We start from the raw sequence: 27,345 nt of genomic DNA, 5'->3' as shown, positions 1-27,345 counted from the left end.
GTTTACACGATTCTGTTTAATGGTGTTTGTAGTAGTTGCGAGATTAAATGGACAGTCTACACCAGAATTTTTATTGTTTTAAAAGATAGATAATCCCTTTTATTACCCATTCCCTAGTTTTGCATAACCAACACAGTTATAATAATATACATTTTACCTCTGTTATTACCTTGTATCTAAGCCTCTGCAGACTGCCCCCTTATTTCAGTTATTTTGACAGACTTGCATTTTAGCCAATTAGTGCTGACTCCTAGGTAACTATGTGCATGAGCACAGCATTATCTATATGACACGCGTGAACTAAAACCCTCTACTGGTGAAAAAAGGCAAATTCATTCAGATAAGAGGCAGCCTTAAAGGTCTAAGAAATTAGCATATGAACCTCCTAGGTTTAGCTTTCAACTAAGAATACCAAGAGAACAAAGCAAATTTGATGATAAAAATAAATCAGAAAGTTTTTTTCGATTTACTTTTATCACTGCTGTCAGCTAGCTGCTTGTCACTGTCTCACCCAATGTATTCAGCTAGGCCCCAGTACAGTATTGTTCTCCTTCAACAAAGGATTCCAAGAGAATGAAGCAAATCTGATAATAGAAGTAAATTTGAAACCCAAAACTTATCTTTCATTATTATGTCCCTTTTAGGTCTATTTCTGAACTCTGTACGTTATTTTATAACATTTGCTGTGAAGAAGGGGCATGATATTTCTGCAGACACAAACTCCGTTTTCAGAACTACAAAACCAATAATATGTGATATCATCTTCAAGATAGAAAAATTGTCCAAAATAATCTGATAGAACCCTTTGGGAAAGTATGACATTGTGAATGTATTAATGGAATTCATTTACCAATAAATAAACACATTGCAGCCATGAATACACATCATATTGCTATATAATTAAAAACAAATCTATATTTCAAGAGGAATAACCTTTTGGATTCAAATTTAACTATTCCTCAAAAACATTTTATTTAAAAAAATCCTTTTTTTTTTTTTTTTAAATAATTGATTTTTATTTACCTCGTTTTAAATTAGTCACCATTTCCATTGATACCACACTATTGGCAACATCTCATCTGGCCTCTTGAGTTATTCCAATATATGTTGGGTGCTTATTATCTGCATTTCCTTCACTCTTTGGTCCAACTCAAAACCATCCCTTTTGGCTTTAGGTCAGGTGACTGGAGGCCAGGTCAACAGATGTAGCCAGCCAGGTCAACAGATGTAGCTCTTCATTACTCTCCCTCTTGGTCATATACTCTGACATATTGTGTTTTGGGTGATTACCCTGTTTAAAAACAAATAATGGCTCAACTGAGTGCAAACCAGAGGGGATGGTGTGTCACTAAAGTCTGATGTCCACTGCCTGTGTCGCTTAGCCCAAGCAAGTCTCTCTCCTCTTTATTTTTCACCTTTTAGTTGTGGTTTCTTTTGCAACAGTTCTACATGGAAGACCTGGTTTGTGTAGGCTTCTCTAAACAGTTTATGTAGAGATTTATCCTTTGGTGCTGTAATTGGTGATTTTTCAGACAGGTGACTCTAATAAGCTTTTCCTGTGGCGATCTTCATGAGGACTTTTTTTTTATCATATGTTCTTAAAGGGACATTAAACCCTAATTTTTTCTTTCATGATTCAGATAGAGAATACCATTTAAAACAACTTTCTAATTTGCTTCATTCTCTTGATATTCTGTCCTGAAAAGCATATCTAGATAGGCACAGTAGCTGCTGATTGGTGGCTGCACATAGATGCCTCATGTGATTGGCTCACCCATGTGGATTGCTGTTTCTTTAATAAAGGATATCTAAATAATGAAGCAAATTAGATAATAGAAGTAAATTGGAATGTTGTTTAAAATTGTATTCTCTGTCTGAATCATGAACGATTTTTTTGGGGTTTAATGTCCATTTAATGATTTTTGCCACTGCAATTGAAAAAACATTTGAAGTTCGTGAAATTCCCCAGATTGACTGACCTTCATTTCTTAAAGCAATGTTTTACTGCTGTCTCTCTTAGCTAAATTTAGCTTTGCTTGTCATATCATGGACTACCACAACCAGTAACACTAGCCTTTTTCCAAATAAGACTAACCATATACTGTCATGTTAAAGGGGCACATTCACTAAAACAGGGCTCGACAAACCTAGGAGCCAGGGAGCCACTGGCTCCTAGACTTTTACCTCTGGCTCCTAACTTTTTGGGTTATTCCCTATATATCTATATAAAATATCACAGTTTGGCTCCTAAGAATATGTCTGGCGCCTAAATATTCTTACTGGCTCCTACATTTTAAACAGAATTGTCAACCTCTGCACTAAAATATTATTTAATCATTGTGGTTCAAGATTTTCCACCTCTGGAAACCTTTTAAACATTTTTTTTGTTTGTTTTTAAGTAAAATGTTTTGTTTTGTAAAATTCATACATAGACATCAGCTTTGCAATTTATATTAGGCTATAAATCTTAATCATTTAAGCATCAGCCTTTAGATTAAAAGATGTTGAAAAACATAAATACGGTCAGTTGTGTCAAAACTTTTACCTGATACTGTATGTGTGTTTAGGTTTTTTGAGTACGTTATAAATGAAGACTAAGTTTGGAAAAAGGACAGAAAACATTGCCAGAGACAAGGCAATTATCTAGCTGTAAATCAGATTGAGGCAGTGATTTAATATTTGTTATTTAAATAATCATTAAAGGGACATTATTCACTAGATTTTTATTTGCATAAATGTTTTCTTTTTAAATGGAAAGAGTCCACAGCTGCATTCATTACTTTTGGGAAATAAGAACCTGGCTACTAGGAGAAGGCAAAGACACCCCAGCCAAAGGCTTAAATACTCCTTCCACTCCCCTCATCCTCCAGTCATTCTTTGCCTTTCATCTCAGGAGGTTGGCAGAGACGTGTCAGAATTTTTAATTTTTGTTTTTGTCTCTTATGGGAGGGTAGTACTCTTCAGCATGGGACAGGAGTTTTAAGTAGTCCTGTTAGTCTCTCAGTGAGGGCTTGGATGAAAGTTAGAGTCCGAAGATGCAGGAAGTTTCTGTGAAACCATCCTGACTCAGATTAACAGCTCCTCAAGCAATCAGCGTTGTCGAACTTCGATTTGCTGCCTGCTTTTTTTTCTCAAGTCCATGACGGAGGCGATGTTACTATTCGTCACACTTGAAAGGCCGCGTTCCTGTTCCACGGCGTTGATTCTGGTAAGATCGTTTCATTTTACTTTATGCAATGTACTGTAATGTGATGTTTCCCATGAGGCTAAATCTCCTTGCGGGTTTAACTTTCTCCAACATTGGTGTGTCCGGTCCACGGCGTCATCCTTACTTGTGGGAAATATCTCTTCCCCAACAGGAAATGGCAAAGAGTCCCAGCAAAGCTGGCCATATAGTCCCTCCTAGGCTCCGCCCACCCCAGTCATTCTCTTTGCCGTTGCACAGGCAACATCTCCACGGAGATGGTTAAGAGTATGTGGTGTTTAGTTGTAGTTTTTTATTCTACTATCAAGAGTTTGTTATTTTAAAATAGTACTGGTATGTACTATTTACTCTGAAACAGAAAGAGATGAAGAATTCTGTTTGTGAGAGGAAGATGATTTTAGCAGACAGTAACTAAAATCCTTTGCTGTTTCCACATAGGACTGTTGAGATGAAATAACTTCAGTTGGGGGAAACAGTTAGCAGACTTTTCTGCTTAAGGTATGACTAGACATATTTCTAACAAGACTGTGTAATGCTGGAAGGCTGTCTTTTCCCCTCATGGGGACCGGTAAGCCATTTTCTTAGTCTCAAGCAGAATAAAGGGCTTAATATGGGCTATAAAACTGGTAGACACTTTTATGGGCAAAATCGATTGCTTTATTTGGGCATTTTATACATGTTTATGCTGGTATTTCACACTTATAAACTTGGGGAACGTTTTTTAACGTCAGGCACTATGTTAGACACCTTTTCCAGTCAGGAAGGGCCTTCCCAGTTGTAGGCTGAGACTCATTTTCGCGCCGTTACTGCGCAGTTGTTTTTGAGAGCAAGACATGCAAATGCATGTGTGAGGACCTGAAGATAGTTGGAAAAGTTCCTAGAAGGCGTCATTTGGTATCGTATTCCCCTCTGGGCTTGGTAGAGTTGCAGCAAAGGCTGTAGCTGGGACTGTAGAGGGGTTAAAACTGTAACCGGTTTCGTTATTTTAAGGGTTAAAGCTCTAAAAATTGGTGTGCAATACTTTTAATGCTTTAAGACACTGTGGTGAAATTTTGGTAAATTTTGAACAATTCCTTCATATTTTTTCACATATTCAGTAATAAAGTGTGCTCTGTTTAAAATTTAAAGAGACAGTAACGGTTTTGTTTTAAAACGGTTTTTGGGTTTTACTGACAAGTTTAAGCCTGTTTAACATGTCTGTGCCTTCAGATAAGCTATGTTCTATATGTATGAAAGTCAATGTGTCTCCCCCTTCTAAATTATGTGATAATTGTGCCAAAGCGTCCAAACAAAGTAAGGACAGTACTGTCACAGATAATGAAGTTGCCCAAGATGATTCATCAGATGAAGGGAGTAGACATGGTTCTACATCATCTCCTTCTGTGTCTACACCAGTTTTGCCCACGCAGGAGGCCCCTAGTACTTCTAGCGCGCCAATGCTTATTACCATGCAACAATTGACGGCTGTAATGGATAACTCCATAGCAAATATTTTATCCAAAATGCCTGCATATCAGAGAGAGAACGATTGCTCTGTTTTAAACACTGAAGAGCAGGAGGGCGCTGATGATAATTGTTCTGTCATACCCTCACACCAATCTGAAGGGGCCATGAGGGAGGTTTTGTCAGATGGGGAAATTTCAGATTCAGGAAAAATTTCCCAACAGGCTGAACCTGATGTTGTGACATTTAAATTTAAATTAGAACATCTCCGCGCACTGCTTAAGGAGGTGTTATCTACTCTGGATGATTGTGACAACCTGGTCATTCCAGAAAAATTATGCAAGATGGACAAGTTCCTAGAGGTTCCGGTGCACCCCGACGCTTTTCCTATACCCAAGCGGGTGGCGGACATAGTGAATAAGGAATGGGAGAAGCCCGGCATACCTTTTGTTCCCCCTCCTATGTTTAAGAAATTATTTCCTATGGTCGACCCCAGAAAGGACTTATGGCAGACAGTCCCTAAGGTCGAGGGGGCAGTTTCTACTCTAAACAAGCGCACTACTATTCCTATCGAGGATAATTGTGCTTTCAAAGATCCTATGGATAAAAAATTGGAGGGTTTGCTTAAAAAGATTTTTGTACAGCAAGGTTACCTTCTTCAACCCATTTCGTGCATTGTTCCTGTCACTACAGCAGCGTGGTTCTGGTTCGAGGAACTAGAAAAGTCGCTCAGTAGAGAGACTCCATATGAGGAGGTTATGGACAGAGTTCACGCACTTAAGTTGGCTAACTCTTTTATTTTAGATGCCGCTTTGCAAATAGCTAGATTAGCGGCGAAAAATTCAGGGTTTGCAATTGTGGCGCGCAGAGCGCTTTGGCTAAAGTCTTGGTCAGCGGATGTATCATCCAAGACAAAATTGCTTAATATCCCCTTCAAGGGTAAAACTCTCTTTGGGCCAGAATTGAAAGAGATTATCTCAGACATCACTGGGGGAAAGGACCACGCCCTCCCACAAGATAGGCCTTTCAAAGCCAAGAATAAGTCTAATTTTCGTTCCTTTCGTAATTTCAGGAACGGACCGGGCTCTAATTCTACATCCTCTAAGCAAGAGGGTAATACCTCACAGACCAAACCAGCCTGGAAACCGATGCAAGGCTGGAACAAGGGTAAGCAGGCCAAGAAGCCTGCCGCTGCTAACAAAACAGCATGAAGGAGTAGCCCCCGATCCGGGACCGGATCTAGTGGGGGGCAGACTCTCTCTCTTTGCTCAGGCTTGGGCAAGAGATGTTCAGGATCCCTGGACGCTAGAAATAGTTTCTCAGGGTTATCTTATGGAATTCAAGGAACTACCCCCAAGGGGAAGCTTCCACATGTCTCACTTATTCTCAAACCAAATAAAGAGACAGGCATTCTTACATTGTGTAGAAGACCTGTTAAAGATGGGAGTGATACACCCAGTTCCAACGGCGGAACAAGGAATGGGATTTTACTCAAATCTGTTTGTAGTTCCCAAAAAAGAGGGAACTTTCAGACCAATCCTGGATTTAAAGATCCTAAATAAATTTCTCAGAGTACCATCGTTCAAGATGGAAACCATTCGAACGATTCTACCCACAATCCAGGAAGGTCAATTTATGACTACCGTGGATCTAAAGGATGCGTATCTACATATCCCTATCCACAAAAAACATTACCAGTTTGTGGCCTTCCCATTCGGGTTAGCCACTGCTCCAAGGATTTTCACAAAGGTACTCGGATCCCTTCTAGCGGTTCTAAGACCAAGGGGCATTGCAGTAGTACCGTACTTGGACGACATTCTAATACAAGCGTCGTCTCTTTCAAAGGCAAAGGCTCACTCAGACATCGTTCTGGCCTTTCTCAGATCTCACGGATGGAAGGTGAACATAGGAAAAAGTTCCCTGTCTCCGTCGACAAGAGTTCCCTTCTTGGGAACAATAATAGATTCCTTAGAAATGAGGATTTTCTTGACAGAAGTCAGAAAGTCAAAACTTCTAAACGCTTGTCAAGTTCTTCATTCTATTCCTCGTCCTTCCGTAGCTCAGTGCATGGAAGTAGTAGGATTGATGGTTGCAGCAATTGACATAGTTCCTTTTGCGCAAATTCATCTAAGACCATTACAACTGTGCATGCTGAAACAGTGGAATGGGGACTATACAGACTTGTCTCCAGTGATTCAAGTAGATCAGAAGACCAGAGACTCACTCCGTTGGTGGCTAACCCAGGATCACCTGTCCCAGGGAATGAGCTTCCGCAGTCCAGAGTGGGTCATCGTCACGACCGACGCCAGCCTAGTGGGCTGGGGCGCGGTCTGGGAATCCCTGAAAGCTCAGGGACTATGGTCTCGGGAAGAGTCTCTTCTCCCGATAAACATTCTGGAACTAAGAGCGATATTCAATGGCCTCAGCTAGCAAAGGCCAGATTCATAAGATTCCAATCAGACAACATGACGACTGTTGCGTATATCAATCATCAGGGGGGAACAAGGAGTTCCCTGGCGATGAAAGAAGTGACCAAAATAATACAATGGGCGGAGAATCACTCCTGCCACCTATCTGCGATCCACATTCCAGGTGTGGAAAACTGGGAAGTGGATTATTTAAGCCGTCAGACATTCCATCCGGGGGAGTGGGAACTCCACCCGGAGATCTTTGCCCAGTTGACGCAACTATGGGGCATTCCAGATATGGATCTGATGGCGTCTCGTCAGAACTTCAAGGTTCCTTGCTACGGGTCCAGATCCAGGGATCCCAAGGCGACTCTAGTGGATGCACTAGTAGCGCCTTGGACCTTCAACCTAGCTTATGTGTTTCCACCGTTTCCTCTCATTCCCAGGCTGGTAGCCAGGATCAAACAGGAGAGGGCCTCGGTGATCTTGATAGCTCCTGCGTGGCCACGCAGGACTTGGTATGCAGACCTGGTGAATAGGTCATCGGTTCCACCATGGAAGCTACCTTTTTAGACAGGACGTTCTTGTTCAGGGTCCATTCGAACATCCAAATCTGGTCTCCCTCCAGCTGACGGCTTGGAGATTGAACGCTTGATTCTATCAAAGCGTGGGTTTTCAGATTCTGTGATAGATCCTCTGGTTCAAGCCAGAAAACCGGTAACTAGAAAGATTTACCATAAAATATGGAAAAGATATATCTGCTGGTGTGAATCCAAGGGATTCCCATGGAATAGGATAAAAATTCCTAGGATTCTTTCCTTTCTACAAGAAGGTTTGGATAAAGGATTATCTGCGAGTTCTCTAAAGGGACAGATTTCTGCTTTATCTGTCTTACTACACAAACGACTGGCAGTTGTGCCAGATGTTCAAGCATTTGATCAGGCTTTGGTTAGGATCAAGCCTGTTTACAGACCTTTGACTCCTCCCTGGAGTTTAAATCTAGTTCTTTCAGTTCTTCAAGGGGTTCCGTTTGAACCTTTACATTCCATAGATATTAAGTTGTTATCTTGGAAAGTTTTGTTTTTGGTTGCTATTTCTTCTGCTAGAAGAGTTTCTGAGTTATCTGCTCTACAGTGTACTCCGCCCTATCTGGTGTTCCATTCAGAAAAGGTTGTTTTGCGTACTAAGCCTGGTTTTCTACCAAAGGTTGTTTCCAACAAAAATATTAATCAGGAGATAGTTGTACCTTCTTTGTGTCCGAATCCAGTTTCAAAGAAGGAACGTTTGCTACACAATTTAGATGTAGTCCGTGCTCTAAAATTCTACTTAGAAGCTACAAAAGAGTTCAGACAAACTTCTTCTCTGTTTGTCGTCTATTCTGGTAAAAGGAGAGGTCAAAAAGCAACTTCTACCTCTCTTTCCTTTTGGCTTAAAAGCATCATCCAATTGGCTTATGAGACTGCCGGACGGCAGCCTCCTGAAAGAATCACAGCTCACTCCACTAGGGCTGTAGCTTCCACATGGGCCTTCAAGAACGAGGCTTCTGTTGATCAGATATGTAAGGCAGCGACTTGGTCTTCACTGCACACTTTTGCCAAATTTTACAAATTTGATACTTTTGCTTCTTCGGAGGCTATTTTTGGGAGAAAGGTTTTGCAAGCCGTGGTGCCTTCCGTTTAGGTAACCTGATTTGCTCCCTCCCTTCATCCGTGTCCTAAAGCTTTGGTATTGGTTCCCACAAGTAAGGATGACGCCGTGGACCGGACACACCAATGTTGGAGAAAACAGAATTTATGCTTACCTGATAAATTACTTTCTCCAACGGTGTGTCCGGTCCACGGCCCGCCCTGGTTTTTTAATCAGGTCTGATTAATTATTTTCTCTAACTACAGTCACCACGGCACCCTATGGTTTCTCCTATTTTTTCCTCCTGTCCGTCTGTCGAATGACTGGGGTGGGCGGAGCCTAGGAGGGACTATATGGCCAGCTTTGCTGGGACTCTTTGCCATTTCCTGTTGGGGAAGAGATATTTCCCACAAGTAAGGATGACACCGTGGACCGGACACACCGTTGGAGAAAGTAATTTATCAGGTAAGCATAAATTCTGTTTTTAACAAAGGGTGAGTCTGTTTGATCTTGGAATCGAGGGTTAATATCTCCTGAGGGGGGTTATGGGATAGGGGGTTTATAATCGGGTTTGTTATCTGATTCAACCTGCTTATGTGTGAGGTTTTGGGCTCGTGGTTGGAACTTTGAGGCCTTTGGTAGTGACGCCGCCTGTTGGCAGTACACACTTTTTGGACTATATGGTTCACCCTGTGTCCGGGCGTGGTTACGCTCTGTTCCTATTTCCGCATTCCTGACCGTGTGGCGACTGAGATTTAATCTAGTCTGCGGGGGTCTGGTCATAGGAGGTGGTGAGTGCCCCAGCAATTGGTGGTGTCAGGTGCCGTTTTGTTGTTACTGAGTAGTCCATATTGCTATCCCCTCCTAAAGCTATGGGGGATTTCAGATTCAGTTACGGAGGATTCAGATACCGATACGATTATAATATCTGATTGAGATTCGGTGTCAGGTGACAAATCCGATTTAGCCTCGTTGACTTCTGTCAAGCATTCTTGTTCCATTTGCCATGTGAGAGCACCCGGTTCCTCGGGCTCTGGGAATCAGGGGTCTGCTGAGCCATCCACCTCTGGGGGTCCTGTCTCCCAAGGAACGAGTTCCCTACCTAATGTTCCTCTTACACATGTGGGTAACCCTGTTTTATAGTTCCTCCATGCAGTGTGGTGTGTTCCCCCCCGGAACTTGCAGCACGCTTTCGCTTTCAGATAATGTTGGCGACGGCTCGTCTGCACAGTCCAGACGTCTCTTTAAGAATGTGCTTGTGCCCTATTGTCCCGGGTATTCCGCCTTGGGGTGGGCCTCCGCAGTATCCCAAGGGTTCTGTTCCGGAGTGTTGTGCTTTTCGGTACCGCGTGTTGCTCAGACATCTGTTTGAGTCACTGACTGACCCTATAGTTCATAGATATGGGAATTTTCAGTCCGATGGTTTGAATGTTACTAAAAGTTTGACATATGGGGATGAGGTAATCTCCTATTGTCTTTATTTTGGGTTTCTTTCCTTGTTGTGAGATGGGGCTCCATTTGGCTGGTCCGACGGGTAGGCCCGTGTCTTTTTTGGGGGGGGGCGTTAACCTTCGGGTTGCCTTATATTTTATTTGTATCCGATGGATGTCTTTTTTTATTTGTTTTTGTTTCCTTCGGGAACCATCTGGGATTGATACTCTTGGTTACTTCTGCGGAAATTGTTGGACATGTTAGTCCTATGTTTAAAAAAAAGAAAGAAAAAGAAGTCTGTTTTCCTTTTACCCTGTGAGGGAGAGTTTATGCAGCTTGCTGGTTACGACCCCTGCTACAGGCTGGCCCTGTCGGGTTCCTCCGGTCTTGCGGCTGTTCAGACACGTGTCGCTGTTTCAACTGTGGTTTGGTAGCAACGCTGAGTGCTCAGATTATCATTGTTTCATGTTCCACTGCAGCATTCGAAAGGAACCAGAGGGTTCATGAGGTGGGAAGGATTGTATCAGTCCTTATGGCTTCCAGTTATAGATGAGTGTTTTGCTGCATCACTCTATCTGTTATCTGATTTCGTCAGAGCCTTGAGTGCCTCCTCCAGGTGGGGGAGGGTTGGCGGACTTAGGTCCCGTTATCGCTGTTTGAGCGGTTTGTCTTAAGTTTTAGGCATCAGGATGGTCCTGTTAGGACTGATCCTACAGCTTATGGATAGCTGTTCAGCATGCAGAGGGTTTTCTTTAAGACCTGTTGCAACTCTGGACACCTTGTAGGGTGTGTGTCAGCTGTTCTAGTGTTCTAAATGCAGTTTTTACTCTTGGACTGTATGGTCTGTCCAAGTGATGAGACCTTTAGGTCTCCTTTCATGTCTCCAGGTGTGTCAGATACCCTTTTGGGGATCTGCGTCCCGTATGATGGTTGATCCCTGTGGGGACTTATCTATCTCGGGGATACCCGGAGCTGGGAAGGTTTAGCACCTTCCTCTTCTCTGTGCCCTCTGCCTGTGTGGAGGTAATGGTAGTAGGGTTTTGTGAACTTTGAGGTTCCCTGCTGTTGTCCTGTGGCTGAGAGGTCCCTTTATACGACTTCTGGCCCAGCTCCTTGGAGCGTTGGACTTTGGCTAAGGGATGGTCCCTTCCTTTAGTCGGGGCTTTCGAGTTTCTCGCTATCTGAATTTGCTGGATATGTGTGCTTTTGGCCAGTTGGGGTGTATAGTTCTAGGGTAAGATTGCCTGATCCAATAGAAGCCCGGACCTATTTTTCCTCTGAGACTCTGCTTCTGGGGCTTTGCTCCTTTTTCCTAATCCTGTTTTGGATTCTTGGATCTCAGTATTGGTCAGGGTGTTCTCTGGTAGTGGGAACTTGGGCTGTGTCCTTGCTCTATCCACCTGACTGGGTCAGGTTTGGCCTGGTTTTAGAATATTTATATACTCCTTACTGAGTATCCCATGTCATCTAGGGGTTCCTGGGTGGCTTTAGCCTTGTTTCGACCCTGCTGCTGACGTTGGGTTTCCAATATCTGTTGCTCCTTAGGGTTGCATTTTCCCGGTCGGTTGCCAGTGTACCCGTGGATTTTTCTGCTCTGCAGGTAATTGGGGTTGGCTGTGCCTCTGTTTGGCATGCAACCTCTAAGGGAGTCCTCTTCTAGGACATTTACGTTGGGGTTTTTATACCCACTTAGCCGGTGGTTTCGGACCTTCGGTACATTGTCCGGTTCTTCCCCTTTCATAGGGAATATTCTCCCTTGGAGATGATTTCCTTTTTTGTTTAGGACCTTTTTAGGTCGGGAGGCATAGGGTGGAGGTGGTCCGCCTGGGGCCTTCCCGGTTCTAAGCAGATTGTGGGCCTTATCAGTTTATGGCCTTATCTGTGGTCCTTGTACTCTGGTGGGATGGTTCTTCCATCTCTTCGCTCGTTCCTGTATAAGTTTTGGGATTCTTTTTGTTCCTGTACTGGATTCTTGTGGCTGGGTTGGTCCAGCTGGGTATGGGTCTGCATGCAGGACTTAGTGGCCTAAGTGATAACTACCCTGCCTAGCAAGCTAAAGGCTTAGAGTTTGAATCCTGCTGTTGCAGCTTTCTTAATAAAGGAATATCCGAGCGGTCTAGGGATCGAGGTATCCCTTGTCTGTGGGAGCTTGTTAGCTCAGTCTGCAGGGAGAGGGTTTCTCTTTTCTCCTTGTTCCTACACAGGAGATGGTTCTCTCTACCTTCGGATTCCGAGGGTATACTCTCCTTCTCGGGAGGCCTTGATTGAGGCTTGTGTTCTCCTTTTTAGGGGCCTGAGTGTAGGTTGGGCGGCTTCGGTTGCTTGGAGAATGTCCTCTGTTGAGGGACTGTTTTTATACTGTCCACTTGCTGTGGACTGCTTATTTCCTTGCAAGCTCTTTGGTGTCGTCTTGTTATGGACGCAGTGTTCTTGATCCTGAGGTTTTGACCTGGGTCTATGACACATTTTCATGATTGAATACTTTGGTATTCTATGGGCGGGCGCAGGGAGGACTTTGCGTCTTCTGTTACATCCTTGCTTGCAGGATGTTGGAGAGATGGTTTTTCTGTCTCCGTGTCCGTATTATCCGGTTATTCACCCATGTGGCGTGGCCTTATTCTCGGTTTGGATCCATTTTGATCTCTGTGAGCTGGGTCTTTACACACTTGAGATGTTTTCGGTCGTATTTAAGGAACCTTTTGGTTTCTTTGGTTTCCTTGCCTTGCCCCTGGGGGCTTAGGGTGGATGGCGGAACAGTTTGTCTGGGCAACGGTATCTCTTGGAGGACTGTTGGCTCAGTCAAGTCCGTTTGCGGTCTCTTGTTTGGCTCTGGATTGACTGCGAGTCAGTGTCAACGGGGCTTCTTCAAATTTTTCTCAGCTTCAATGAAGTGGGATTTTTTGTTGGGTTGTGGTTCAGGTCTGGTGCCTTCAGTTTGGGCCGCCTATGTAACCTCCTGTCTTGGCATTCAGTGTCCTCTTTAGCTTGGGTATTGATTTCCCAAAAGTAATGAATTCTGCTGTGGACTCTTTCCATTTAAGAAGAAAAACATAAATTATGCTTACCTGATAATTTCATTTTCTTCTGATGGAAAGAGTCCACAGCACCCAACCCGTAATTTCTGTGGGGCGTCATTATATTCTTCTGGCACCTTTTCACCCTAATATTTCTTCTACTGTTTCTTGTTCCTCGGCAGAATGACTGGGGGATGAGGGGAGTGGGAGGAGCATTTAAGCCTTTGGCTGGGTTGTCTTTGCCTCCTCCTGGTGGCCAGGTTCTTATTTCCCAAAAGTAATGAATGCTGCTATGGACTCTTTCCATCAGAAGAAAATTAAATTATCAGGTAAGCATAATTTATGTTTTTGTAGATGATCCATTTATATAGCCCATCTGGATTTTTTTTTTTTTTAATTTTTTTATAGTTTTGCTTACTTTTAAACATTATGCTGATTTTCAGACACTTAACCAAGCCCCAAAGTTTTAGAAGTATACTGATGTATACAGACTTCACATTGCGTCTGTTTGTATAATGTGTCTTTTCATATGCGGTGGAGGGGGTTCTGCTATCAGCCCCTTTCAGTGGGTGCCCCAGGCTTATCTCATTAACAGTGCTAAACTGTGAGCTTCTAAGTAAGTTTTTAAAGGTTTTATACTGGATTTTTAGATCAGTATTTGTGCATAGTCTTCTTCATAGTAGTGTCTATTACATGCAGTTAAATGAAAATTGGTGTATACTGCCCCTTTAACCCCTTTTTTTTTTCCCAGGCCCTGCAAGTGGCTCGGCAGTTGTTGCTTCATCAGGCGACAGGGCTGAGCTCTTCCGGCAATGCAGAGAGCAAGCAGCCTTCAGTTCAGGTAAGAAAGCCAATGATGCCAGCTGTAATCCTGTACAAGGCAATTATTGTGCAGTGCCAGTAGATGGACTTTATCTCTCTGGTGCTGTAGGTTCCGGTGTCTGTGGCAATGATGTCTCCGCAAATGATCACACAGCAGCAGATGCAGCAGATACTGTCCCCGGCACAACTCCAAGCCGTCCTGCACCAGCAACAAGCACTCATGTTACAGCAGGTAAAGACAATATTAATAATAATCTGTCTGCGCGAGTAAATTGTAATAAGTGATATCAATATTTGTAGTATGAATTGTCAGACAGAATATCTTACATAAAGGGACAAACTCCAAATAGTTATTAGCATAGAACCTATGTTCTAGCTGCTGATTGGTGGGCTGCATATATATGTATGTGTGTGTATATATGTATGTGTGTGTGTTTGTGTGTATATATGTGTGTGTGTGTGTATATGTGTGTGTGTGTGTGTATGTATATATATATATATATATATAAATATATATATATATATATATATATATATATATATATATATATATATATATATATATATATATATATATATATATATATACCAACAAATCCAGAGGTAAAAGCACTCTCAATCACAGTCCGGGGTGCACAGCAAAATAGTACACAATTCCAAAAAGAAGCAGGCACTCTCCGTTTGAACTTCAAAAAGATTTTACTTAGTGACGTTTCGGGGTTTCACCCCCGTCCTCAGACTTACAAGAATAGTGTATAAACACAGTGATATACTTATACCCCCCTAATTTGTTGCATTTGTTGATTATGCAAATCTTCTGTGTTGACTGGTCCTTTAAGTTGCTTAAATGGACAATAAACACTTTAAGACGTTAATATAAAATTATAAACTGTATATAAATAAAACTCTGTAATATACTTCATTTTGTTCCCTTTTCCTGTAATTTATTTCTGCATTTGTGAGCTTTTCAGTTCCTGTTAGAAATGGAAGTGCAGAACACTGTTATATTCCACACAGCCATTGGCTGCACACTCTAGTGACCTATTTATAACTGTCCCTAATTGGTCACAGAAGAGAAGGTAACCTAAGTAACAACATGGCAGCACCCATTGTTTTATAGACACTAAAACTTTACACTTATTTTGTCATTTTTTAACCTAATTAAAGGGATATAAAACCCAACAATTTTCTTTCATGATTTAGAACATACAATGTTAAACAACTTTCCAGTTTACTTCTATTATCAAATTTGCTTCATTCTCTTGGTATTATTTGTTGAAGGAGCAGCAATACACTACTAGTTTCTAACTGAACACATGAGTGAGCCAATGACAAATTATATATATATATATATATATATATATATATATATATATATATATATATATATATATATATATATATATATATATATATATATAACTCCAAAAAGAAGCAGGCACTCTCCGTTTGAACTTCAAAAAGATTTTACTTAGTGACGTTTCGGGGTTTCACCCCCGTCCTCAGACTTACAACAATAGTGTATAAACACAGTGATATACTTATACCCCCCTAACACCAATTATGCCATCAATATATCAATAATATAATAAATCAATAAACAAGCGTTTGCAAATACAGTCACCTATGCTTCATCGTGATCAGGCTCACAGCGGTGCACACCCGGAGCTTCCATTACGTCATCTGCATGGAGACAGCGCTCTCTAGTGAATCACACCCCCAGAAGCCGCCAACCACCTACCTCTGCCAACCACAGCAAAAGAACGTCATCAACAGACGTTTGTACGTAGCTGGAGGCTTAATTCCCAGTGATCGTTTAGGCAACTATGTGATCCTATGTGAAAAAGTGAACATTAAAAACATTATCAAAACAGCATTTTGTACATAATTTAAAAATATAATTTCTCCATTAGAACTATTTCTACTCATAGTATTATATTAGGATGTCGCTTATATACAAATACTTCCAAATATACATCGCTGTCTAACATAAGGATATAAACTCAATGTTACCCCTGCATTCTGCTATTCTATGCTCCATACTATAGTACACTAAATTGGAAATAAACACATAAGTAAAGTAGTGATGGCACATATTGTAACACTATAGGAAGAAATTATTGAATAACATTTCTAAAAGACCCTTATAGAAAGATATTTCAGAAAAGTACACTTTCAGAAAAAACACTGCCAATCTAGCTTAACGTTCAGGCCCTTAGGGGTCAGGGTGTCCAATTCATATGTCCATCTGGACTCCTTCTGTAGTAGCAAATTACCCCTGTCACCACCTCTTCTCAGTGCAGGGACATGATCAATTAGGGTATATCTTAAGTCACAGACATTATGCCCGCTCTCTAAGAAGTGGCGGGCAACTGGTTGATCCGATTCACCCTTCTTAATTGCCCTTCTGATTGAGCTTTTATGATTTGCCATACGTATTCGTAGGTTATCATTAGTTTTACCCACGTAAAATAAACTACATGGGCAATGCAGCAGGTAGACCACATGAGTGGTAGTACAAGTCATCCTGTGTCTGTGTGTATACCTTTTTCTGCTTCTTGGGTGATGGAAAAATTTTCCGGTTATTAGCCCGTTACAGGTGGTGCAGCCACTACATCTATAGCATCCTGGCTTAACATCCTCCAACCATGTCCTATTAGCGTAGCAGTGAACCGGGTCTGTGAGCTGTAGGATATCTTTCAAAGATTTTCCTCTTCGGTACCCAATCCTAGGTTCACCCATCCCTTTAAAAGGGAGGCTATCCTCTAGACGTAGAATTTTCCAATTCAGTTTTAGAATGGTGTTAAGGCCATTCTTGTCAGCCGCATATGTGGTCACCAGGGTCATCTTATCTTGTTCCACCATCTGTCGCTCAGGGACATTCTCAGAGTATACTTCACTGATGTGTTTTTCCAATAATCCCTTACGATAACCTCTCCTCAAGAAGCGCTCCTTCATCTCATCTGTTTGCCTTGCTGCCCGTTCTTCTTCGGTGTTATTCCTTTTAACCCTTACAAATTGGGATTTCGGTAACGCCTTCTTCAGTGCCGGGGATGACAGCTGGTTGCCTCTAGAAGAGAATTTTTATCAGTGGCTTTTCGGAACAAAGTAGTTCCTAGACCATCATCAGTTTTGAAAATCCTTAAGTCAAGGAATTCTATTTCCTCCTGGTTCCAGTTCATTTTGAACTTGAGTGTTCTGTGCTCAGTGTTTAGTTCATTAAACCAGCTGAGTAGATCCTGTTCGTCTCCAGACCAGATCACTATGAGATCATCAATAAATCTCTTAAAGTAAAGGATCTCCCTCCTCTTAAAACACTCGGTCCCATGGTCTTCAAATTCTGCCATAAATAGGTTTGCATAAGATGCAAACCTACACACTCCCTAAGGTACACAAGAGCCTGGAGAGACCGCCGGGGAGGCCGATTGTCTCGGCGGTTGACTCGCTATTGCAACCACTGGCCATCTATGTAGACAGTTTGCTGCAACCATACGTGCATGGCATGAGGACCTACATCAAGGATTCAAAGGATGTTATTGATTCCCTTGTGAAGATCAGATTGAAGGGAGGTGAATGGCTAGTGACCCTGGATGTCACTAGCTTGTATACAGTGATCCCCCATGAAGAGGGTTTGTCGGCTATAAGAAAACAACTTTTGAGAAGTCCCTATATAGGACCCCCGGTGGAGTTCATCCTTGACCTTCTTGAGACCTGTCTAAAAAAGAACTATTTCAGATTTGAACAGCAACACTACCAACAGCTGATGGGAACAGCGATGGGGTCCAATGTGGCCCCATCTTATGCAAACCTATTTATGGCAGAATTTGAAGACCATGGGACCGAGTGTTTTAAGAGGAGGGAGATCCTTTACTTTAAGAGATTTATTGATGATCTCATAGTGATCTGGTCTGGAGACGAACAGGATCTACTCAGCTGGTTTAATGAACTAAACACTGAGCACAGAACACTCAAGTTCAAAATGAACTAGAACCAGGAGGAAATAGAATTCCTTGACTTAAGGATTTTCAAAACTGATGATGGTCTAGGAACCACTTTGTTCCGAAAAGCCACTGATAAAAATTCTCTTCTAGAGGCAACCAGCTATCATCCCCCGGCACTGAAGAAGGCGTTACCGAAATCCCAATTTGTAAGGGTTAAAAGGAATAACACCGAAGAAGAACGGGCAGCAAGGCAAACAGATGAGATGAAGGAGCGCTTCTTGAGGAGAGGTTATCGTAAGGGATTATTGGAAAAACACATCAGTGAAGTATACTCTGAGAATGTCCCTGAGCGACAGATGGTGGAACAAGATAAGATGACCCTGGTGACCACATATGCGGCTGACAAGAATGGCCTTAACACCATTCTAAAACAGAATTGGAAAATTCTACGTCTAGAGGATAGCCTCCCTTTTAAAGGGATGGGTGAACCTAGGATTGGGTACCGAAGAGGAAAATCTTTGAAAGATATCCTACAGCTCACAGACCCGGTTCACTGCTACGCTAATAGGACATGGTTGGAGGATGTCAAGCCAGGATGCTATAGATGTAGTGGCTGCACCACCTGTAACGGGCTAATAACCGGAAAATTTTTCCATCACCCAAGAAGCAGAAAAAGGTATACACACAGACACAGGATGACTTGTACTACCACTCATGTGGTCTACCTGCTGCATTGCCCATGTAGTTTATTTTACGTGGGTAAAACTAATGATAACCTACGAATACGTATGGCAAATCATAAAAGCTCAATCAGAAGGGCAATTAAGAAGGGTGAATCGGATCAACCAGTTGCCCGCCACTTCTTAGAGAGCGGGCATAATGTCTGTGACTTAAGATATACCCTAATTGATCATGTCCCTGCACTGAGAAGAGGTGGTGACAGGGGTAATTTGCTACTACAGAAGGAGTCCAGATGGACATATGAATTGGACACCCTGACCCCTAAGGGCCTGAACGTTAAGCTAGATTGGCAGTGTTTTTTCTGAAAGTGTACTTTTCTGAAATATCTTTCTATAAGGGTCTTTTAGAAATGTTATTCAATAATTTCTTCCTATAGTGTTACAATATGTGCCATCACTACTTTACTTATGTGTTTATTTCCAATTTAGTGTACTATAGTATGGAGCATAGAATAGCAGAATGCAGGGGTAACATTGCGTTTATATCCTTATGTTAGACAGCGATGTATATTTGGAAGTATTTGTATATAAGCGACATCCTAATATAATACTATGAGTAGAAATAGTTCTAATGGAGAAATTATATTTTTAAATTATGTACAAAATGCTGTTTTGATAATGTTTTTAATGTTCACTTTTTCACATAGGATCACATAGTTGCCTAAACGATCACTGGGAATTAAGCCTCCAGCTACGTACAAACGTCTGTTGATGACGTTCTTTTGCTGTGGTTGGCAGAGGTAGGTGGTTGGCGGCTTCTGGGGGTGTGATTCACTAGAGAGCGCTGTCTCCATGCAGATGACGTAATGGAAGCTCCGGGTGTGCACCGCTGTGAGCCTGATCACGATGAAGCATAGGTGACTGTATTTGCAAACGCTTGTTTATTGATTTATTATATTATTGATATATTGATGGCATAATTGGTGTTGGGGGGTATAAGTATATCACTGTGTTTATACACTATTGTTGTAAGTCTGAGGACGGGGGTGAAACCCCGAAACGTCACTAAGTAAAATCTTTTTGAAGTTCAAACGGAGAGTGCCTGCTTCTTTTTGGAGTGTTATATATATATATATATATATATATATATATATATATATATATATATATATATATATATATATATATATATATATATAATTTGTCATTGGCTCACTCATGTGTTCAGTTAGAAACTAGTAGTGTATTGCTGCTCCTTCAACAAATAATACCAAGAGAATGAAGCGAATTTGATAATAGAAGTAAACTGGAAAGTTGTTTAACATTGTATGTTCTAAATCATGAAAGAAAATTGTTGGGTTTTATATCCCTTTAATTAGGTTAAAAAATGACAAAATAAGTGTAAAGTTTTAGTGTCTATAAAACAATGGGTGCTGCCATGTTGTTACTTAGGTTACCTTCTCTTCTGTGACCAATTAGGGACAGTTATAAATAGGTCACTAGAGTGTGCAGCCAATGGCTGTGTGGAATATAACAGTGTTCTGCACTTCCATTTCTAACAGGAACTGAAAAGCTCACAAATGCAGAAATAAATTACAGGAAAAGGGAACAAAATGAAGTATATTACAGAGTTTTATTTATATACAGTTTATAATTTTATATTAACGTCTTAAAGTGTTTATTGTCCATTTAAGCAACTTAAAGGACCAGTCAACACAGAAGATTTGCATAATCAACAAATGCAGGATAACAAGACAATGCAATAGAACTTAGTCTGAAATTCAAATGAGCAGTAGATTATTTTTTTTCTGACAATTTAAAAAGTTATGTCTTTTTCCACTCCCCCTGTACCATGTGACAGCCATCAGCCAATCACAAATGCATACATGTACCATGTGACAGCCATCACCCATTCACAAATGCATACACACTTATTCTTGCACATGCTCAGTAGGAGCTGGTGACTCAAAAAGTTTAAATATAAATAGACTGTGCACATTTTGTTAATGGAAATAAATTGCAAAGTTGTTTAAAATGGCATGCTCTATCTGAATCATGAGTTTCATTTTGATTGAGTGTCCCTTTAACAACAACACTGTCCAGTCAAATTAATGCTCTTGCACGATTTACAAATAATGGACTCTGTTACCAACCTACTGTAAATAATAATGCCTGAATTACATGCCCTCTCGACAAGTCACCACAATCCTGTATTTTTGTTTTCCCTGCAGCTACAAGAATATTACAAAAAGCAACAGGAGCAGCTGCATCTCCAACTCCTCTCCCAGCAACAGGCTGGAAAACAGCAGCAGCATCAGCAGCAACAGCAGCAACAGCAACCTCCCAAAGAGGTGAGTTTGGCTGAGAACTTTTCTTAAGTTTAAATGCTCCTTTCTCATTTTAATTTCACCTTCCAGATTTGATGCATCTCTTCAGACATATGGATTAGATTGATAGCTTTCCTGTTAAAGGACCAGTAAATACAGCATATTTGCATGATAATAAAACAATAGCACTTAGTCTGAACTTCAAATAGTAATAGATTTTTTTTTCTGACCAATTTCAGTTATGTCTATTTCCACTCCTGTATCATGTGACAGCCATCAGCCAATCACAAATGCATATACCTATATTTTGTTTTATTCTTGCACATGCTTAGTAGGAGCTGGTGACTCAAAAAGTGTAAATATAAAAAGACTGCACATTTTGTTAATGGAAGTAAATTGGAAAGTTGTGTAAAATTGCTGCTCTCTCTGAATCATGACAGTTTAATTTTGACTTGAGTGTTCTACAGTGGTGTTGTAGGCTTTTAGCTATGGCAGAAGAAACTTGCAGTTACCTCCGTTCTTCCTAAATTAAACAATCCTTATGCCTTGTTAATTTCTAACACTTATGCCTTGTTCTGGCATAATTCACAGTATATACACCTTGATTCCCTTGTGTTGGCTGCACCTCTATACTGTCCTGACGTGCTTGTTCTCGGTCTCTTGCAGCAAGGGTTGGGAAGCAAGCAGTTGGCATTCCATCAGCAGCTGTTACAGATGCAACAGTTGCAGCAGCAGCACTTACTAAACCTACAGAGGCAGAGCCTGGTGGGACTGCAGCCGGGGCAGGGACCAGTACCAATGCAGAGCTTATCACAAGGTGAGCGTGATATAAAGAAAAATTAATAGCATGTTGTTGTGTTGCATAATAAACAAATGCATGATAAAAAGATAATACAGTAGCACTTAGTCTGTATTTCAAATGAGTAGTAGATTTTTTTTTTTCCCTCACAAATGTCAGTTATGTCCATTTCCACTCCCCCTGTATCATGTGACAGCCATCAGCCAATCACAAATGCACATATACGTATATTCTGTTAATTCTTGCACATGCTCAGTAGAAGCTGGTGACTCAAAAAGTGTAAATATAAAGACTGTGCCCATTTTCTTAATGGACATAAATTGGAAAGTTGTTTAAAATTGCTGCTCTCTCTGAATCATGAAAGTTTCATTTTGACTTGAGTGTCCCTTTAAACTTGCAAAAATTATACTTCTGGTCTTAGTGAGTATTTTTACTTTTATCTCTAGACCCCAGAGAGTAGGCTCAGTGTCACTGGCTTGACATGATTGTCCCTTTGCTAGATAAGCCGTGCACTATTGCATATGTTCTCTACATCTTGACACAAAGAGCATGTATACTATTGTGCAGTCATGGCAGCCCCTGTACATAGGACCCTTAGTGTAGTTGTCATATGTTTCAAGATTTAATTTAAACAATTTAAAAAAAAAAAAAGACCAAATGATATTGTAGTGCTGTATATATAATGTTAGAAAGTAATAGTAAGACCACTATAGCACTTACTATTGTTGTTTTACTGTAGTGTTTAATGGAATTTCATATAACCACCTCAAAAATATATGACCCTTGTAATTTTCCAGCAGTATCTCCGTCAGACCTTCAGCAACTTTTGAAGGAGATGAGTCATTCTCAGGAGGACTCTGGTAAACAGGAAAGTGTGGACCTGAGCAACTCAATCACTACCTCATACTCGCACAACAAAGTGTCACCTCCTAACCTTCACCCCTCTTTGCCCAATGGCCAAAGTGCACTGCAGAACATTCGAAGAGACAGGTGAGTATCTGCAATGATCTGTAGCTGTAGGGTAATATTCCACTCTGATCATCTTTCTGGAATTTAGTACACTTGGTGCCCTGACATAGCCCCTAGTTTTCATTGGACTACTTGAAAATGTGTTCTCAGCTTCCTATGGAATAGTTTTACCCGTGTAAACCGTCCTAGCCACAGCCTATTGTTACCTACTCTCTCAGTATCATTTGTAGCACTTCGCTTGCTAGTCCTGACTATTTCTCAATACACTTTGCCTACAATTTCTTCTTATTTGCAGGATGCTATCTTCTTAGGCTTTCTTTCTCCATTTTCTTTTTCTTACCCTTTTAAGGTCAATATTCCCTAGTTCTCCATCTTCAAACATATCTTAGTTCGACTCTACCTGACCCTTCTCATTGTTCTTTGCAAAACCGTGTTTACTGGGAGCTCTTTCTCATGCACTGAATGTTCCTCTCTGTAGCTCATCACATTATGAGGCATCGCCCAGTTCACACCCTCTTTATGGACATGGTGAATGCAGGTGGCCCGGCTGTGAAGCTCTCTGTGATGACATGGGACAGTTTATAAAGTAAGTGACAACATGTAGGTCTTTGTATGATAGACTAGTCTAATACTAAACAGAAAAACACCAAGACCAGTGTGCACATTAAAGAATGTTTTATGTAAATAAAGTCTACATTTAACATTTTAAGAGACATTAAAGGGATATAAAATCCACAATTTTTCTTTCATGATAGAGCATGCAGTTTTAAACAACTTTCCAATGTACTCATATGATCTAATTTTCTTCATTCTCTTGGTATCCTTGGTTGAAAAGCATACCTAGGTAGGCTCAGAAGCAGCAATTCATTAGTGGGAGCTAGCTGCTGATTGGCTAGCTACTAGATATGTTTATTCCTAGGTTTCGTATACCTCAGAATGCGGAGGAAGACAGAAGCTTGTTCCATTTGGCTATTTTCAGAGCCAAATTTATTCTTGTGAAGCAACAACACTCTAGGATCTTGATTTGCACAGTGTGTTGCAGTCTCACAAGAATAAATAGCCAAACACAAGCAGCCGCACTCTTTCACATTCTGAGGTGTCCAAAACCTCTGAATACACATATCTAGTGGCTACACTTAAATCCCTCTTGCCACTGGCTCGTCTGATGTGTTCAGCTAGCAGTAGAATATAAATAAAAATAAAAAGTGCTATCTGAATCATGAAAGAGAAAACTTTTGTATACAAAATGTGCTTTGTTCCATGCTCCCTAGAGAGGCCAAAAAAAGTAAAATCTGTCAACTAGCGCAGGGGTCGCCAACCTTTCGGACCTCAGGGACCACTAAACTTTACAATTTTGAATCCCGTGGACCACTAACATGATTTTTTTTTTTTATTATTAAAAAGGTACAAACCTCTATAATGTGTGTAAATATGTAAAGTAGTGTGTACAGCCTTTATAACAGTGTCAATTTGCTGTCCCCTCAAAATAACTCGGCACACAGTCATTAATGTCTCTTAACCATTGGCAACAAAAGTGAGTACACCCCTAAGTGGAAATGTCCATTTTTGGCCCAATTATCCATTTTCCATCCCCGGTGTCATGTGACTCATTAGTGTTACAAGGTCTCAGGTGTGAATGGGGAGCAGGTGTGTTAAATTAGATGTTATCGCTCTCACATTCTCTCATACTGGTCACTGTAAATTCAACATAGCACCTCATGGCAAAGAACTGATCTGAAAAAAAGAATTGTTGCTCTACATAAAGATGGCCTAGGCTATAAGAAGATTGCCAAGACCCTGAAACTGAGCTGCAGCACGGTGGACAAGACCATACAGCGGTTTCACAGGACAGGTTCCACTCAGAACGGGCCTCGCCATGGTCGACCAAAGAAGTTGAGTGCATGTGCTCAGCATCATATCCAGAGGTTGTCTTTGTGAAATTAATATAATGAGTACTGCCAGCATTGCTGCAGAGGTTGAAGGGGTGGGGGGGTCAGCCTGTCAGTGCTCAGACCATACGCCGCACACTGCATCAAATTGGTCTGCAAGGCTGTCGTCCCAGAAGGAAGCCTCTTCTAAAGATGATGCACAAGAAAGCCAGCAAACAGTTTGCTGAAGACAAGCAGACTAAGGACATGGATTACTGGCACCATGTCCTATAGTCTGATGAGAGCAAGATAAACTTATTTGGTTCAGATGGTGTCAAGCGTGTGTGACGGCAACCAGGTGAGGAGTACAAAGACAAGTGTGTCTTGCCTACAGTCAAGCATGGTGGTGGGAGTGTCATGGCCTGGGCCTGCATGAGTGTTGCCGGCACTGGGGAGCTACAGTTCATTGAGGGAACCATGAATGCCAACATGTACTGTGACATACTGAAGCAGAGCATGATTCCCCCCCCCCTTCAGAGACTGGGCCGCAGGGCAGTATTCCAACATGATAACAACCCCAAACACACCTTGAAGATGACCACTGCCTTGCTAAAGAAGCTGAGGGTAAAGGTGATTGACGGGCCAAGCATGTCTCCAGACCTACACCCTATTGAGCATCTATGGGGCATCCTCAAACGGAAGTTGGGGGAGCGCAAGGTCTCTAACATCCACCAGCTCCGTGATGTCGTCATGGAGGAGTGGAAGTGGACTCCAGTTGCAACCTGTGAAGCTCTGGTGAACTCCATGCCCAAGAGGGTTAAAGGGACATTATACACTCATTTTTTCTTTGCATAAATGTTTTGTAGATAATCTATTTATATAGCCCATAAAGTTTTTTTTTTTAATTAATGTATAGTTTTGCTTATTTTTAAATAACATTGCTCTGATTTTCAGACTCCTAACCAAGCCCCAAAGTTTTATGTGAATACGCTCGACTACCTACTCCAGCTTGCTCCTGTTTGTGTAAAGGGTCTTTTCATATGCAAAAGAAGGGGGAGGGGGGAGTGTCTTATTTGCCACTTGCAGTGGGCTTTCCAGCTACCTTTTCAACAGAGCCAAAGTGACAGCTTCTAAGTAAGTTTTTAAACAGTTTTATACTGGATTTTTATATCAGTATCTGTGCATATTATTCTTTATAGTAGTGTCTATTACATGCAGTTATATGAAAATGAGTGTATTATGTCCCTTTAAGGCAGTGCTGGAAAATAATGGTGGCCACACAAAATATTGACACTTTGGTCCCAATTTGGACATTTCCACTTAGGGGTGTACTCACTTTTGTTGCCAACGGTTTAGACGTTAATGGCTGTGTGTTATTTTGAGGGAACAGCAAATTTACACGGTTATACAGGCTGTACACTCACTACTACCCATTAGGGGATTATTTGGTCAGACACAGTATAGAAGCACAATTTTCAAATATTGTATATCTAATTTGCATATCTTACGCAGAGTTCTCTGATGCACTGGTAACAATGTATACCGACTACTTCTATGGGAAAGCAAGTTGGGGATACTTGCCTAGATGTGCTGATTGGATCTAAAATAATTGTTATGGTTTGCAGGTTACATAATTTGTTCGGGGCCTCTTAGGGATCGTGGAACAAAGCAAAATTTTTACATAAAAGCAATATGTGTTAAGTGCCCTTTAAAATTCCAGCTCTTTCATATGCTTTAATAAAAAAATAATATATTTTCAAGTATTAGCCTCTCTGAACACATTCAATAAGCCATACGTTTCTCTGTTTCTTGGGTATGTTAACCTTCTGTCACATTCTGGCTCAATCTGTTGATGTTTAATCTTGCTGTCACTTGAGTGCAGTTTCCTGCTCATGACGATTCCACCAATAGTTCTAGACACACCATCTCAGAATTGCTGGTCTAAATAATAATTGCAAAACCTTGTTTCAGTGAGCAGATTTATCTGTGTATAGTTAGCTGGGTGGTTGTTAAATGCATTTAGTCCATGTCCGGGCTTTTTTACTCACCAACTTGGTTGTATGTTTTTGTCACTTGATAAGGATACTGCAGTATGTAGTCGTTTGCAGATTACATATTAAAAGGCAAATTTTAAAGAATTTTTTAGTGAGCTTTTTTTCACGCTAAAGAGGGCATTTCAAATTGTGATTTCATGTTCCTATCCTAAATAAAGTTTGTCACACAGAGGTGAATACTTTCCATCTCTAAAGCAGAGTTAGTTGGTATTATCAGCAAGTAATGATTTACTAGGAAGTTCAAAACCAATACTGTAGTTACCATGTTTTAATTTGTATGTGTGTGACAGAAAATAGAGTAATGTGTTTAGAAAGTCCAGAAAAAGAAAATCTTCAATGTTCGTCTCTTTTAATAGGAAATATTAGTCCAATAGAAAATTATTCATACAGACTGTAGTATTTTGTTAGTTTAGCATCTGATTAATTGAACTGCCCAAGCTACTTTCATGTTTTTATTATGTAGGATGAAATGTATTGCGCACACAATATGAACCCATGCATTTGTTTTACTAAGGCACCTAAATACAGAGCATGCGCTGGATGATCGTAGTACAGCACAGTGCCGAGTACAGATGCAAGTGGTCCAACAGCTGGAGATTCAGGTGAGGGCAAGGCCTGCAAGGATTTCCTTTATTTTGTGGGGCTTGAAAGTTATGTATGCTCCCCTCACAAACATACACATAATGCATTTATTTTTTTGGGGGGGTCACAATAGAGGTTGTTTTGCAAGAGCCATTAAAGTGAGTGAAGATGCTCCC

The 27,345-nt window shown here is 41.0% G+C and overlaps 1 protein-coding gene across 2 annotated transcripts in view; it reads left to right on the top strand.

Moving 5' to 3' along the window:
- The window catches only part of FOXP4 (forkhead box P4), a 107,927-nt gene that overhangs the window by 58,557 nt on the left and 22,025 nt on the right, over positions 1-27,345 (top strand). Inside the window, exons 3-9 of one of the 2 annotated variants that reach the window (XM_053706751.1) lie at positions 13,879-13,968; positions 14,059-14,181; positions 20,802-20,921; positions 21,564-21,714; positions 22,494-22,686; positions 23,144-23,251; positions 27,102-27,189. In XM_053706751.1, coding sequence (XP_053562726.1) covers positions 13,879-13,968; positions 14,059-14,181; positions 20,802-20,921; positions 21,564-21,714; positions 22,494-22,686; positions 23,144-23,251; positions 27,102-27,189 — 873 coding nt within the window. The remainder of the gene's footprint in view (positions 1-13,878; positions 13,969-14,058; positions 14,182-20,801; positions 20,922-21,563; positions 21,715-22,493; positions 22,687-23,143; positions 23,252-27,101; positions 27,190-27,345) is intronic. The other variant, XM_053706752.1, reaches the window with a different exon arrangement.

This window comes from Bombina bombina, chromosome 3 (genome assembly GCF_027579735.1).
Source record: "Bombina bombina isolate aBomBom1 chromosome 3, aBomBom1.pri, whole genome shotgun sequence".
Lineage (NCBI taxonomy): Eukaryota > Metazoa > Chordata > Amphibia > Anura > Bombinatoridae > Bombina > Bombina bombina.
Note: the sequence above shows the minus strand (reverse complement) of the source record. Positions and strands in the feature narration are given on the sequence as shown.